The sequence below is a fragment of the Pan troglodytes genome, chromosome 1 (genome assembly GCF_028858775.2).
Source record: "Pan troglodytes isolate AG18354 chromosome 1, NHGRI_mPanTro3-v2.0_pri, whole genome shotgun sequence".
Classification (NCBI taxonomy): domain Eukaryota; kingdom Metazoa; phylum Chordata; class Mammalia; order Primates; family Hominidae; genus Pan; species Pan troglodytes.
In genome coordinates this window covers 136,676,146-136,691,707 of record NC_072398.2, presented here as the reverse complement: position 1 = coordinate 136,691,707, position 15,562 = coordinate 136,676,146, and the positions used below count along the sequence as shown (strand labels likewise).

The 15,562-nt window shown below is 36.1% G+C and overlaps 1 protein-coding gene across 7 annotated transcripts in view; it reads left to right on the top strand.

Moving 5' to 3' along the window:
• Positions 1-15,562, top strand: part of ABCD3 (ATP binding cassette subfamily D member 3) — a 100,544-nt gene that overhangs the window by 69,678 nt on the left and 15,304 nt on the right. For all 7 annotated transcript variants that reach the window (XM_016922715.3, XM_016922737.3, XM_016922704.3 and 4 more), the window contains 7 exons: positions 1,488-1,579; positions 1,666-1,738; positions 2,946-3,009; positions 10,361-10,438; positions 10,542-10,607; positions 10,703-10,792; positions 11,253-11,372. In XM_016922715.3, the coding sequence (XP_016778204.1) occupies positions 1,488-1,579; positions 1,666-1,738; positions 2,946-3,009; positions 10,361-10,438; positions 10,542-10,607; positions 10,703-10,792; positions 11,253-11,372 (583 nt within the window). The remainder of the gene's footprint in view (positions 1-1,487; positions 1,580-1,665; positions 1,739-2,945; positions 3,010-10,360; positions 10,439-10,541; positions 10,608-10,702; positions 10,793-11,252; positions 11,373-15,562) is intronic.

Here is a 15,562-nt window from a genome sequence, read left to right as displayed (position 1 = left end):
TTGGGAAATGTTGAATCATGGCAGTCTTAATTCACAGAAAACTAAGTTGATGAATAGAATTTTCTCATTTAAATTTTCTTGTCCTCTACCATACCTTTTTTTCTTGAATCTTAGATACCGGCAACCTAGCAAAACAGATGAATAGAAATGAAGTTGACTTTAATGGGAAAAAAATGAGACGTTATCTTGTATCTGTAGGTGTGCTTGTGAATGTAGTCATATTATCTAGTAGTAAAATTATCTTTAGACAGTAGAATGAAATTAAATATTAAGATTTCAGTATTTCAATCTCCAATATAAAGGGCATGGTATGGTGTAAAAAACACCATAAATTTTAGGTCACCTGAAGAAGTTTGATGACTTAATATCTTTCCTAGGCCTGTGATCCATCTTCATATTTCTCTTTTTCCTCCTTCTTAGCTCCTGTGGCAGTTACGGTCTTCATGCAATATAGAAGTTGTTAACTACTATGAGTAGAGTCTCTTTCATGAGAATACTAACATTCTTCCTACTTGTTAACTTTTCTTATGGCTTTACAGTTCATGCTATATAAGGTGCTTCTGTTCCTTTAGGGTGTTTCCTTTCACTCTCTCTCTCTCGCTCTCTTTCTGTGTGGGTGTGTGTGTCTTTCTCTTTCACTCCCTCCCTCCCTCTCCCTGTTCCCCTTTCTTTCTCTTTTTTCCACTTTGTTGAGGTATGATTGACATATAAGAAACTGTTCATATTTAGAGTATACAATTTGATGAATATGGGAATAAGTTATACACCTGTGAAACCATCAAGACCATAAACATTCATCACCTCCCAAAGTTTGCTTTAGGAGGTGTCTGCTTTTTATTCAGAGAAAAATCCTGTTTTCTTCTTCGATGCAGAATACTTTCTCTTTGGCGATCATGGTCATTTTTGTTATCTCCAACCTCTTGTCATTAGTTTTGATTTTTCTCTATTGCCACAGTGATTTCTATCTAATAATAAGAACTCTTCATCTTTCCCCTCTTCAGAGTAAGAAAGAGGCAATCTTTCAGATTCTTCCATTTGCAGGAAGGCAGCATGCATTCGGCATACATTTAATAAATGCCTTCCTTGGATAGAAAGACCAGCTTTATACATGGCTTTATAGGTCACTTCAGCAAGAGATCAGAGTCCATACTTCCTGGGTCTAAGGAATATACTAGTAGTGGTCCTTTTGTAGTATCCAAGAGAAACCTCCTGAAAATTCTCAGCAAATAACTGCCTTGGCTTGGCTATTAATGAAGTATCTGTTGAGTTGGGGATCCTATGGAAACCTCTTCCTTCATCCCTATATTCCTGCTCTCCTACTGAAACATAATAAAGCACACATGTTATCATTAATACTTTATGTTGATGAGACTGTTAGGTTACGTCTTTATACTAAATTATAATTTTAGGAACTTAAGTTTGTATAAAATAAAAGATGTGACAGTAGTCTGGAGTTTTGATTATGGTTTCCTTTTCTAAAATTTTAGTTTTACTGCTCGGATTACAGAATTAATGCAAGTACTGAAGGATTTAAATCATGGCAAATATGAGCGCACAATGGTCTCACAACAGGAAAAGGGTAAATATGAGTGTCACAATTTAAGGTCACAATTTTAAGTGTTTGCTAACATAATATGATGCTTTAATACCTATTTTCCATTTAAGGTATTGAAGGAGTACAAGTCATTCCCTTGATACCTGGTGCTGGAGAAATCATTATTGCAGATAACATTATAAAGTACGTACAGAAAAAGGTCTTTTAGCACCATAAATGTTTGTTAAACTTCATAGTAGTCTTTCTTTTTCAGCTTACAATTGCTTAGTGTTTAAAATTATTTCTGCTTTTTTAAAAAACAGCTTAGAGGTATCATTGACCTCAAAATTGTGTATATTAATATTTAAAGTATACAACTTGATGCTTTGATATCTGTGTATGTTGTGAAATGATTATGTTTTGGCTAATTAATTTACCTATCGCCTCTACATAGTTACCATTTTTGTGTGTGTTTAGTGAGAATTTAATTTAGATGTGTCTTAGCAAATTTCAGGTATACAATATAGTATTTTCTACTATTGTCCCAGTACAGTGGATCTACAGAATTTATTCTTCTGGCATCACTGAAATGTTGTGCCATTTGACCAATATTACCCCCATTTCCTCTCTCCCTAACCCCCTGGCAACCACCATCCTACTCTCTACTTCTATGAGTTTGACTATTTTAGATTCCACATACAAGTAAGATCACATAGTGTTTCTCTTTTTGTGTCTTGCTTATTTTGCTTAGCATAATGTCCTCCAGATCCATCTATGTTGAAAATGGCCCAGTTTCCTTCTTTTTTAAAAGTGGGGTAATATTCTATTGTGTGTATTTTGTGTGTGTGTGAATATATACACACTGTACACACTATATTTTCTTTATCCTCTCATCAGTTGAAAGACATTTAAGCAGTTTCCATATATGGACTATTGTAAATAATGCTGGAGTGAACATGGGAGGAAGATTCTCTTTGAGATACTGATTTTATTTCCTTTGGAAATGTTCCCAGAAGTGGGATTGCTAGATCATACGGTAGTCCTAATTTTAATTTTTTGAGGAACATCCATATTGTTTTCCATAATAGCTGTACTATTTGTAGTCCCACCAACAATGTACAAGGTTTCCTTTCTCCACATCTTTGCCAACACTTACCGTTTGTCTCTTTGATAATAGTCATCCTAACAGGTGAGAGGTGATGTCTCATTGTGGTTTTGATTTGCATTTTCCTGATGACTGAGATGTTGAGCACCTTTTCGTATGCCTGTTGGCCATCTGAATTTCTTCTTTTAAGAAGTGTTTAAGCTCTTTGCCCATTTTTAAATCAGGTTATTTGTATTTTTGGTATTGAGTTGTATTAGTTCCTTATATACTTTAAAGTAATTCTCTTTTTTTAAATTTCCTCTATAGGTTTGATCATGTTCCTTTAGCAACACCAAATGGAGATGTTTTGATCCGAGACCTTAATTTTGAAGTAAGTTTTTAAATGATCATATAAAAGCTTAAATCATCTTTAAAATGTGAACTGAAAAAGATTACCTGAATATTTAAAGTAACTTTAAGGCTCGACTTAGTCTCTGAATGCACAGAATTGCTTTAAAAAGTAAGTCTTTGAAACGCTTAGAAATCTATTTTTCTTAATTGACAGGACTTCAGAATTTCAAATACTACTACCAAAAAACTTCTTGCAAATGACGTTTATGTCAAGAAAGTCATAGAAAATATAGTAAATTGGAGGCTCCAGTGTAAAATGAGTATTTAAACACACAAATATAATTTTAGTCTCTTTACATTAAAAAGAAACTTATGGTGTGGCTGGTATTGTTGTGACTGTACAGGATGATTTGTACCTATAAAAACAAAATACAGACTGTTTTATTACTGATGAAAACGGGAAGAGCCGCACAGTAGCGCTACAAATAGACACTCACCTAAAACAAGTAAAATCCCATGCCAAGTGAAAACTGATGTTGATTCAATATACTCTGCTAATGAAATGGGATATGGCAGACCAAATTAAAAAGAAAAGACAAAAGATGAATGTTTTTGTACGATTTATAAGACTCGCAGATTTAAGGGTTACTATTTAGGTTTTCTCTATGTTGTGGCTTTATGAATGGTTCAGATCCAGAAATCTTCATAATTAGTAACAAATTCCTATCACATAGGCTATGTTCCCCATTCTAGATACCATTCCTCTAGAACAACACTTTCCCGTAGAACTTTCTGCAATGATGGAAATGCTCTATACTTTCACTGTCCAGTAAAATAACCATGTGTAGATATTGAGCATGTGAAATGTGACTAGTACAGCTGCAAAACTGAATTTAAAATTTAATTTAATTAATATGATTTAAAATTAAATAGCCACATGTGAGTAGTGGCTATGGTATTGGACAGCACAGCTCTAGAATTCCTCTCCACATGCTAATGTGCATGGCCATCTGTAGTTTGTGTTTCATGTGGGGATTTTTTTCCTACTGCTTTCTTTGAAGGAATATTGTCTGATAGTTTATAAAATAAAGAATATAATTATTGGACTTGTTTTTAATTTGTTACAGTCTTAAGTAAGTGTTCAGTTTTCTGCTCTCAGTAATTTATATTAAGCACATGTCTACTTTCTTCTCAATGAATTATAAAAATGAAAATTGTTAGTTATGCAAAGTACTTTGAACTTATTCAACAATGAGTATTCTATCATTATCATATTTATTCCAAAGCCAGGAAATACAAGAAGTACAGAAAATGTAAATGTAGTTGGTAAATATTGACTAGCTCCACATATCACAGAAGTGTTTTCTCACATAGCTCCAGGTACTTCAGTCACTTGAATGTTCCTTTGGCAAAGTAGGTAGCCAGGCTTGATTTCCAGTAGCCCCTTTATTGCCACTGTCCAAGGATAAAAAGGACGTGAGACTTCGTTGAAGAATGCCTCTTGTCCCTTTCTCCTACTTACCCTCACTTCTGTCTTTATGCAGAAATAAAATATACCAATAATATAGGGGCACACATGACTGAAGCACAATGAGAAAGGGGGTTGGGATACTTGGAATAGATGGATCATGATTATGGTCCATAATAATATTTTGTCTTGATGTTACCACACTAAAGCTGTCACTTTCTTTTTAGTTCAAAGCCTTTTCTTTTAAAGCCCTTATGTTTGTATTTAATAGACTTCTGTCGTTTCTATAATTTCACTTTTATAGTCTTAAAAATGTCCTAGAAGAAAACCTAGGCATTACCATTCAGGACATAGGCATGGGCAAGGACTTCATGTCTAAAACACCAAAAGCAATGACAACAAAAGCCAAAATTGACAAATGAGATCTAATTAAACTAAAGAGCTTCTGCACAGCAAAAGAAACTACCATCAGAGTGAACAGGCAGCCTACAAAATGGGAGAAAATTTTCGCAACCTACTCATCTGACAAAGGGCTAATATCCAGAAGCTACAATGAACTCAAACAAATTTACAAGAAAAAAACAAACAACCCCATCAAAAAGTGGGCGAAGGACATGAACAGACACTTCTCAAAAGAAGACATTTATGCAGCCAAAAAACACATGAAACAATGCTCACCATCACTGGCCATCAGAGAAATGCAAATCAAAACCACAATGAGATACCATCTCACACCAGTTAGAATGGCAATCATTAAAAAGTCAGGAAACAACAGGTGCTGGAGAGGATGTGGAGAAATAGGAACACTTTTACACTGTTGGTGGGACTGTAAACTAGTTCAACCATTGTGGAAGTCAGTGTGGCAATTCCTCAAGGATCTAGAACTAGAAATACCATTTGACCCAGCCATCCCATTACTGGGTATATACCCAAAGGACTATAAATCATACTGCTATAAAGACACATGCACACGTATGTTTATTGCGGCACTATTCACAATAGCAAAGACTTGGAACCAACCCAAATGTCCAACAATGATAGACTGGATAAAGAAAATGTGGCACATATACACCATGGAATACTATGCAGCCATAAAAAATGATGAGTTCATGTCCTTTGTAGGGACATTGATGAAATTGGAAATCATCATTCTCAGTAAACTATCGCAAGGACAAAAAACCAAACACCGCATATTCTCACTCATAGGTGGGAATTGAACAATGAGAACACATGGACACAGGAAGGGGAACATCACACTCTGGGGACTGTTGTGGGGTGGGGGAAGGGGGGAGGGATAGCATTAGGAGATATACCTAATGCTAAATGACGAGTTAATGGGTGCAGCACACCAGCATGTCACATGTATACATATGTAACTAACCTGCACATTGTGCACATGTACCCTAAAACTTAAAGTATAATAATAAAATTAAAAAAGAACAATAACTACCCTGTATTAAAATACATCAAAATGTTTAAATTAATGAGTTTATTATGATACTCATTATTTTGAAAAGTGGCAAATAAAGGGAAAAAAAATGTCCTTAATTCTTTCTCTTTTTTGGGTTTCATTTGGAAAGTCTTGAGTCCCCACTTATGTCCTTACTTGTTGGAGTGTTTTACTTCATAACCATGTTCCTTACTTCCTGGTGTTTATCCTGTGATTCTTGTTTTCTCCTCCCCTGGGAACTGTTTCTGTGACTTCTTTTTGGTTCACTGTTACGAATTCTAATCTCTTTCTGACTTAAAGTATTCTAAAGTAGACTTGGGTTTCTCACATTCATTATGTCTTTTTATTGTTTTTCTTAACATAGCCTTTCTATAATCAACAAATGTTCTTCAGTTCTTTGCAGCCTCTAATTATTTTCTACTCATCTGGCTTACTTGAAAATAAAGATTTCTTTCTCTTGGAAAGAGGCATAATAAAACAGACTTGGCCCCTCAAATAAATCTTTCCTACTTTACGATTCATTTGCCTTTTGGGTTACATTTGTAACCAAATATTAAAACCTCTTTGGAATAAGAGATTTTATACCATTTTCCATTATAAACTCCCCAGTACAGACATATTTATCTGTCTAGATATTATTCTGGGAAGTATGTAGACTGGAGAGATCCTAAGAGGTAACAGCTTGCAGGTTACCATGTGGGGATTAAAATAGTACTTTGTCCAAGGTGGGCGGATTGCTTGAGCTCAGGAGTTTGAGGCCAGCCTGGGCAACATGGCAAAACCCCGTCTCTGTGAAAAATACAAAAAAATTAGCTAGGTGTGGTGGTGCACACCTTTGGTCCTGGTTGCGCAGGCAGCTGAGGTGGGAGGATCGCTTGTGCCAGTGAGGCAGAGGTTGCAGTGAGCGGAGATCGCACCACTATACTCCAGTCTGGGCTACAGAGTGAGATACTGTCTCCAAAAACAAGTACTTTGTAAGTTACTAAGATTTTTACCTTTTCAGTAAGGTATACTTATAGTGTTTAAAGAAACTAATCAATCTTCATAAACACCATACTTTTATATAATTTTTCTTTTACTTTAATTTATGTGTAGAATTTTTTATTTGTTATGATAAATTTATAGAAAGTAGGATTTATCAAGGAGTATTATTTGGGGGGTATATTTTTATTGATAAGAATATGGTAGTTCAAAGCATTGGTTGATCCGGTAAAGCATTCTGAGAGCCCCAATAATACAATGCTGTTAAGAACTTAATTTTCAGTAAATGTTACTCTTGGCTTTTAGTCTTAATTTAACCCCACAAAAATATGTACTTAATAAATTTTTAATACAGAAAAATTATCACTGGCTTATGGCTGACGTCATAATTGGAAGTTTTGTTCAACACTGCCAAATGCCGTGGAGTAAAGAAAAGTGAATGCTGAGTAGGTTAGCCAGGCTTGATTTAGAGCATAAAAGGATAACTCAGGATTTCAGTAAGTCTGGTTATTATTTATATACATCATTACAAAACTGTTTTTGGGGTTTCCTGGCATACTGCAACGAATAATGTGGAAGGGTATTATTGGAGGCAGGAATATTGATGCCATTGTAAACCACAAAGAGCAGTTAGGAGGGGAGAATTTATATACGGCCAACATTACTCAAATAAAACGTAGTAGCAGGGAACCATTTAATTACCAGCTCACTGAACTTTAGGACCTTCTAAGGGCATCGCTGTTACAGTAGAGTATGGTTATTTTATATGATAACCTTGCTTTATGAGGAACATTCAGTATATTCAATTTTATGTGATAAGGAAATTGTGTTATTTAAAAAGAAGTCTATCAAAATGATTCTTTATCAGAAAAAAGTTTATTCATCTGAACGACTCTTTAACAATTATGTGTGTAAATTGTTATTTTCTTTTAGATCAACTATGTGTTAGGCTGCTTCATTGTTTTTTCTTTAAGAAGTTTTTAAAATGTAAAAATGAAATTTGGCTTTTTAACCATTTCTAAGTGTATAACTTAGTGGCATTAAGTACATTTACAGTGTTATGCAGCCACCACCACTATCTATTTCCAGAACTTTTCTATCATCCCAAATAGAAACTCTGTACTCATTAAACAGTAACTCTCCTTCCTTCCTCTCCCTTGCCCCTGGTAACCTCTCATTCTTTCTGTCTATGAATTTGACTGCTCTAGGAATCACATATAAGTGAAGTCATACAGCATTTGTCCTTTTGTGGCTGGCTTATTTCATTTAGCATAATGTTTTCAAGGTTCATCTATATTGTAGCATGTGTCAGAGTTTCATTCATTTTAAAGGTTGAATGCCATTTCATTGTGTGTGTGTGTGTGTGTGTGTGTCACATTTTGTTTATCCATTCATCCTCTTGGGTCGCTTCCTTGCTTCCACCTTTTGGCTATTGTGAACAATGCTGATGGCTCTCCATTTTGTCACAGTAAAAGTCGAAGTTCTTTCAATGCCTGCCACTACCCTACCCCTACCTGATACATCTCTGATCTCATTTCCTACTATTCTTCTTTCCTGTTTATTCTTCAGTAAAATCAGCCTTGCTTCTGTTTTTGTTTTTGTTTTTTTTTTTTTGAATAGGATAGCTACATTCCTGCTTCAGTGCCTTTGTACCAGCAAATTTTTTTTTTTTTTTTTTTTTGAGATGGAGCCTTGCTCTGTCGCCCAGGTTGGAGTGCAGTGGCGCGATCTTGGCTCACTGCAACCTCTGCCTCTCGGGTTCAAGCAATTCTCATGCCTCAGCCTCCTGAGTAGCTGGGATTACAGGTGCCCGCCACTGCATCCAGCTAATTTTTGTATTTTTAGTAGAGACAGGGTTTTACCATGTTGGCCAGGCTGTACCAGCTTTTTATGGGTGGTAAAGGTGGGGGCTAGAACAGTCTTCTTTTAGTTAAATCCTAATTCACCCCTTCTTTCAAAGTTTTACTCAGTTGTCATATTCAATAAAGTCTGCTCTGACCACCTTAAAAATGTGGCTTTCCTCACCAGCTCCCAAGTTCCCTTTGTCTGTTTTTTCCTCCAAAGTACTTATTTTCTAATATACTATTTAACTTATATGTTATGTATATTCTTTATTGTATGTCTCTTACCACTAGAATGTAAACCAGTAAGGGTAGAGGTTTTTGGTTTTTTGTTTTCGTTTTTTGTCTCTTTAATTCATTAATGTGGCCTACTTGCCTAGAACAGAGCCTGACAGAGAGCATTCAATAAATATTCATTGAATTAAATAATAGGAACAGAAGGCTCACCAGCTTAACAAATTTGTTAAAGGCAGGTTACCAGCTAGGGTAACTCATATCTTTCTGATATTTTCTTTCCTATTGTGTTGCATTGGTGTTTAGTGTTGTAAGCTAGAATTATAACTAAGATTTTCTGATTCTTTACAGAGTTGATCAGATACTTATAAGATCATAAGCCTAGAACTTAACCACTCTTTACATTTTCTCATTTATCTTTATGTTGTTGCAGAATAATTTAGTGACACTTGTATATATTTATAGTGCACATATATTTTGATAAAACACTTATAATTTCTAAGAATGGAATCTACAGAAACATTGCTTACTGTTGCATAAGTTGCTGACTTGTACACTCATTGCAATATTATCTAGAAGAGCAAAACAAAATGCAGATGACCTAAATATTTAACCAAAGGGGAATGTTTAAATAAGTTATAGTATATCCTTACTATGGAAGATGCTTGAGGCATTAAAGGAAAGGAATGGGGGAATCTGAATATACTGACCTGGAAGAATATCTGTGATATATTGTTAAATAATAAAAGCAAGTTGTAGAACAGTCTATAGAATACGTTTTCATTTTTTTAAAAGAGACTGTGTATACACATGTATTTATTGTTTTCAAGAATTCTCAGTTTTTTAAACTTTATCTGTCTTTATCTTAAGTTGATGATATCAATCAGTCAGTAAATTTATTTATTTATACATGTATATAGATTAGTATGATGTCAGCCTAGGTGACATCATAGCTCACTGTATCCTTAAACTGCTGGACTCAAGCAATCCTCCCACCTCAGCCTCCCAAGTAGCTGGGACTACAGGTGTGCACCACCACACCTGCTTAATTTTTTATTTTTATTTTTTGTAGAGATGAGGGTCTTGTTTTATTTCCCAGGTTAGTCTCAAACTCCTAGTTTCAAGCGATCCTCCTGCCTTAGCCTCCCAAAATGCTGAGATTATGGGTGTGAGCCACAGTACCCAGCAATAATAATTTTTTAAGTGAAAAAAAAAGTAATGGTAAAAATTGGAAGTAAACAAAGTAAAAGGTCCCTTCACAATACCTCTTTACTGCTCTACCTAATGCTACATTTACAGACAAATAGAAGGCTTATAATTAGCCAGGAGCTATTAATATTTGAGTCTAAGGAAATGTTGATTAAGTATATGTTAATTTGATTTAATTACTTCACAGACTGATTTTTTTTTTTTTCAGGTTCGATCTGGGGCTAATGTTCTAATTTGTGGTCCAAATGGCTGCGGAAAGAGTTCACTTTTCCGTGTTCTTGGTGAAGTAAGTACAAGTTGGCCTCAAAATTTTGCAGTCTTATTTTGCCATACTGTCTACCACTTTGTAAATTTTACAATTGTTCTTCTCCCTTCTCTCTCTTTAATAGTTATGGCCTCTTTTTGGAGGACGTCTAACTAAACCTGAAAGAGGAAAATTATTTTATGTTCCTCAGGTAAGACCTAGCTTGAGTTATCTTTGATCTAAAGATCTTTTTGTTTATTTATTTTTCATGTTGCTTCTAATTGACTTTTGCTCTACTGCTGTCAGAGACCTTACATGACCCTTGGAACACTTCGAGATCAAGTGATATATCCAGATGGACGAGAAGATCAGAAAAGGAAGGGAATTTCTGACCTAGTAAGGGAATGTTTATATCCTAGATCCACTGAAAATACTCCAGATTATTTATTTTAATCAATTAAGTATTTTAAATGCCAGGTAGTTTATCTTAAGCTGTAAAGCCTTCCAAAGCTGTAAATTGTGATTTTCTAAGCTGAGGTAAGATGTTAATCCCTTGGCTTAAAAAGAGTTTAATCTTAACCTTTACACCATTGTTTGTTTTCTCATTGCCATCATCCTTTTATTGTGTACAATAGTGTTATTCTCTTTAAGCTGCTAGACATATTTTGTCAAGTTTGGTGTAGATACTAGGAGCTGAAAGGTTCAGGGCTACCTTGTGCCACATTCTTTTCTGAAATGTATCTTTTAAGTGGTACAGACAATAGAATTATAGTGATTCCAGTTTAAAAAATAAACCACTATTAAGAATGTTGGCTTATATTAAGTTTAATTTCATCTTTAATCATTTTGCTGAAAGGTACTGAAGGAATACTTAGACAATGTCCAGTTGGGTCATATCCTTGAACGTGAAGGAGGCTGGGACAGTGTTCAGGATTGGATGGACGTACTCAGTGGTGGAGAAAAGCAAAGAATGGCGGTAAGTATACTGTGAAGAAATTGCACAAGAATGCAACTGGTTCCAGCATTTTGATTAATCAGGACACAAAGTTTCATCTTATATTTTTTTATTCAGCAGCTGTTTCAGTATGGATTAGTTTAAATTATCATAAAAGTGCTTGAAAATCTTTAACTTGCATGTAAATTTGGAATTCTGAAAAATTCATAAATACCCTGCCAGTACCTATGAAAGGAAAAGCTGCAGATCCGACTATATACCAATAATCCATTTTTCTAAAAGTTCAGAGAAACTCTGTAGCTCATTATTTCTGGGATATAAGGTAATCCTGGCTGGGTTATGAAATTTCTTCTCATGTCTCTTCCCTATAGACATCTCTTTTGTATCACTCAGGCTATTCTTTCTGAAATAGCTGAAGGTATTAGAAACGATCCATTCAAATTTTATCTTTATTCTGTTCTTGCCCTTTTCCTCCACTATTATATGTATGTTTTTGTTTCAAGGTTCAGTATCTACTACTTAAAGTTACTTAGAATTTTTAAGTTTTCCTAATATAAACAAGCATTTGAAAGAAACTACTTTAATTGTTATGATGACTAAACTTGTCTCAAACCAAAAATATGCGCTAAACACTACGTAGTAAGAATGAGACCAGCCTGGGCAACATAGCAAGACCCTTTCTCTACAAAAAAAAATTTTTAAATTATCTGGGCGTAGTGGCACACACCTATAGTCCTAGCTACTGGGAGGCGAAAAGATTGCTTGAGCCCAGGAGTTTGAGGCTGCATTGGGCTGTGATCACACACCGTGGCACTCCAGGCTGGGCGATAGAAGGAGATCGTCTCTCTAAAAATAAATAAATAAGAATTTAAAAAGAACGGTAGTTTGGGTACCTTGTCAAGAGGGGCAACTTCATAAAGAGTCATTTTTTAACTATATATTTCATAGTTTGAATAGATCCAAGCAAGAGATTCTCCTCTCCCCCTGCAGAGTATGGAGATTAGAGAAAACTGTAGCTAAGGAAAGACAGCAAAAGAAATTGGCTTATGGCAGAATTTCTGACCCATTATATTCAGGTTATATTCCACCTTTTTGTTACCTCCGAGTCCCTGATTTTGCAGGTTGTTTTTCCCAAAATCATACCCACTCTACATGAGGTTAATATTAACCTAATAGTGTGACTTGCCTGGCTAGTGCTATAACGTGAGATGAATCTAGTGTGAAGAGTAAATCATAAATGAGAGAGATAATAGCTATATTCAAAATGGAAATTAGGCTGAAGGAGTGAAAATTTGAAATGATTAGGCATTTCTAGAGTCAATTTAGAAGATGACTATAGAAATAACTGCAAATAACTGCAAAATAACTTTAAATTTCTGTACTATGTCTTCAGAGAAAATGGAAGGATGTGGTTCAGAAATGGACACGATGGAAACTCAGAGAATGAATAATGAATGTACTTAAACCAAGGAACAGTGTGTGTGTGGTATAAAAGTACAGGAGGGATAATTTTTATTTGAAGATTAGGAATTCAAAGGCGTGCCCAGAGCAGTGGGGGTCTGAGGCGGGAGAATCACTTCAACCCGGGAGGCATAGGTTGCAGTGAGCCAAGATCATGCCACTACACTCTAGCCAGGGCAACAGAGCAAGACTCTGTCTCAAAAGAAAAAAAAAAAAAAAAAAAACATGATCCATAATAGAGGCGTTTGGGAAATGGGGAAAGCTCACCTGTGACACCACTGCATATATAACTGGAGCATGGCCAAGCCATTGTCTAGAGAATTGAATGTGATGTGTAAAAGAGAGCCTGTTGTTTTGTTTCAGAGGGTGGAAAGGAGAAGGCTAACGCTACAAATACTGACGTTGGTGAAATTAGGTAAAGATTATATATGTGTATTCATTTTACTGTCCTTTCAGTTTTTTGGTAGGATTGAAAATTACCAAAGTAGAAAGTTGAGGGGAAAGTAGGTATTAGAATTTTTAGGAAGAACAGACCTAAAAGGCCTAGCCACTTAGAACAGTGAGTCAGCCAGGGTTGCTCCAGCTAATGTCACAATTTGGGATATCTTGTGTTTCTGACCAAAAGTTATCTTTTCCACTCCATTTTTCTTGCTCTTCCTATTTAGTAATAACTTTTCTTATTTTGAATTATGAAAAAGTATATATGATGGAAAAGTGGAATATTTATTTAAGTATAAATTGGGCCAAACCCCTTTACCAGAGATACCACTGTTATAAAATTTTTAGTGTTTTTTTAATCCATTTTTGTAAATCTTTTTTTTTTTTTTTACCTTAAATTAGCAACTATCCCCCTTTCTCAAATTCCCTGAGATCTCTAGAATATTAATCCTTCCCTTTCCTTACAATTGATCAGTCCTTTTCTGTCTCTGCCTCCTTTCCTGTCCAGTACAGACTTCATAATCCAGGGTGTGGCCCATAGGAGATAAGATATATTTCTTAAGAAATGAACAGTTCATCCCTTCCCCTTAACTTCCTTTCCCACTTTTTGTGTCATCCTATTACCTAAATCCCAGCCCAGTTATTTGCCTTGGCACTTCTCTAACCGCTCTTCTGAGCACAGCTTAAAAACATCAGCTGGGCTCACAGCATGGCTTAGCAATCATTTTACTTATTTTTATCCTTCTCTCATTTTTCATGACAATCATTTTAAAACTACCAATTTTGGGTTTTCTACCCCATTACTTAACCCACTGCACTTGGCAGAATAACTCGCCTTCTACTTCTCAAAGAAAGGCTATTATTTCAGTTAAATGACAGCTAATTTTTATTGAGTGCTGAAAAGATGACAGACAGTATGTCAGGCACCTTACACAGGTGATCTCATTTCATCCTCACAACAGTCCTGTGAGGTAAGAACTGGGAATGCCCCCCTACTTTTTTTTTTTTTTTTGAGACAGAGTCTCATTCTGTCGCCCAGGCCGGAGTGCAGTGGCACAATCTCAGCTTACCGTAATCTCTGCCTCCCAGGTTCAAGAGATTTTCCTGCCTCAGCCTCCCAAGTATCTGGGATTACAGGCATGCACCACCATGCCTGGCTAATTTTTGTATTTTTTTCTCTGCCTCCCAGGTTCAGGAGATTCTCCTGCCTCAGCCTCCCAAGTAGCTGGGATTACAGGCATGCACCACCACGCCTGGCTAATTTTTGTATTTTTTTTAGTAGAGATGGGGTTTCACCATGTTGGCCAGGCTGGTCTCGAGCTCCTGACCTCAAGTGATCCACCTGCCTCGACCTCCCAGTGTGCTGGGATTTCATGCATGAGCCACCGCGCCCCATTTTACAGAGGAAATTGAACTTTTGTGCAGTTCAGTAGCTGGCCAAGCAAAGACAGCTAGTAAATGTTAAAGCTGGTGGTGGGGTCTTTGTCAGGCTTAGGCAAGCAGTATGGCTGCAGTGTGCATATGCTTATTCACTTTACAACAAGCTTGTCCAACCTGTGGCTCACGGACACATGCAGCCCAGGACAGCTTTGAATGCAACCTAACACAAATTCATAAACTTTCTTAAAATCTTGTGAGATTTTTTTGTGTGTGTGATTTTTTTTAAGCTCATCAGATATCGTTAGTGGTAGTGTATTTTATGTGTGGCCCAAGACAATTCTTCCTCTTCTAGTGTGGCCCAGGGAAACCAAAAAATTGGACACTCCTGCTTTACAACTTTCTTGTATTGTGGCATTAAGTAGCTGACAGCATAGTGGGAGCGAGAGAGACACATGATGAGAAAATGTCCATGTCATGTAGTAAGTGTGGTGATGAATGTATGCAGAGAGTCCTTTGGGAGCAGAGAGGAGAGGCATTGGTGGAATGCCCTCAGATAACCATTCCTCTTAATTAACTGTGTGCTGCTCTGTCCTGACCTCCCTACTTCCGCTGTCTTGGAGGATATGTCATCCTTCTTGAGAAAGGCAAATACTTCCATCTATGTTTATGGAGCCTCTGTCTTCTGACTTTATCACATCCTTTTCCTTCAGTTATATCCCCTCCCGCAGCCCCCATCTACATTTAACCTCTTCTAGTCCTTCTCTTGTGGAAAGACATTTTTCAGGTCTCTTTGATCTAAAAAGCAAACTCTGCCTTAGCCAAAGCTTCTCTGTGATCTGTACCTTTCATTTTCTGCACAGTTGAACTTCTTCATAGTCTATACTTGCTACCTCCCCTTCCTCACTTCATGCAAACAGGTGGAAAGCTGTTTT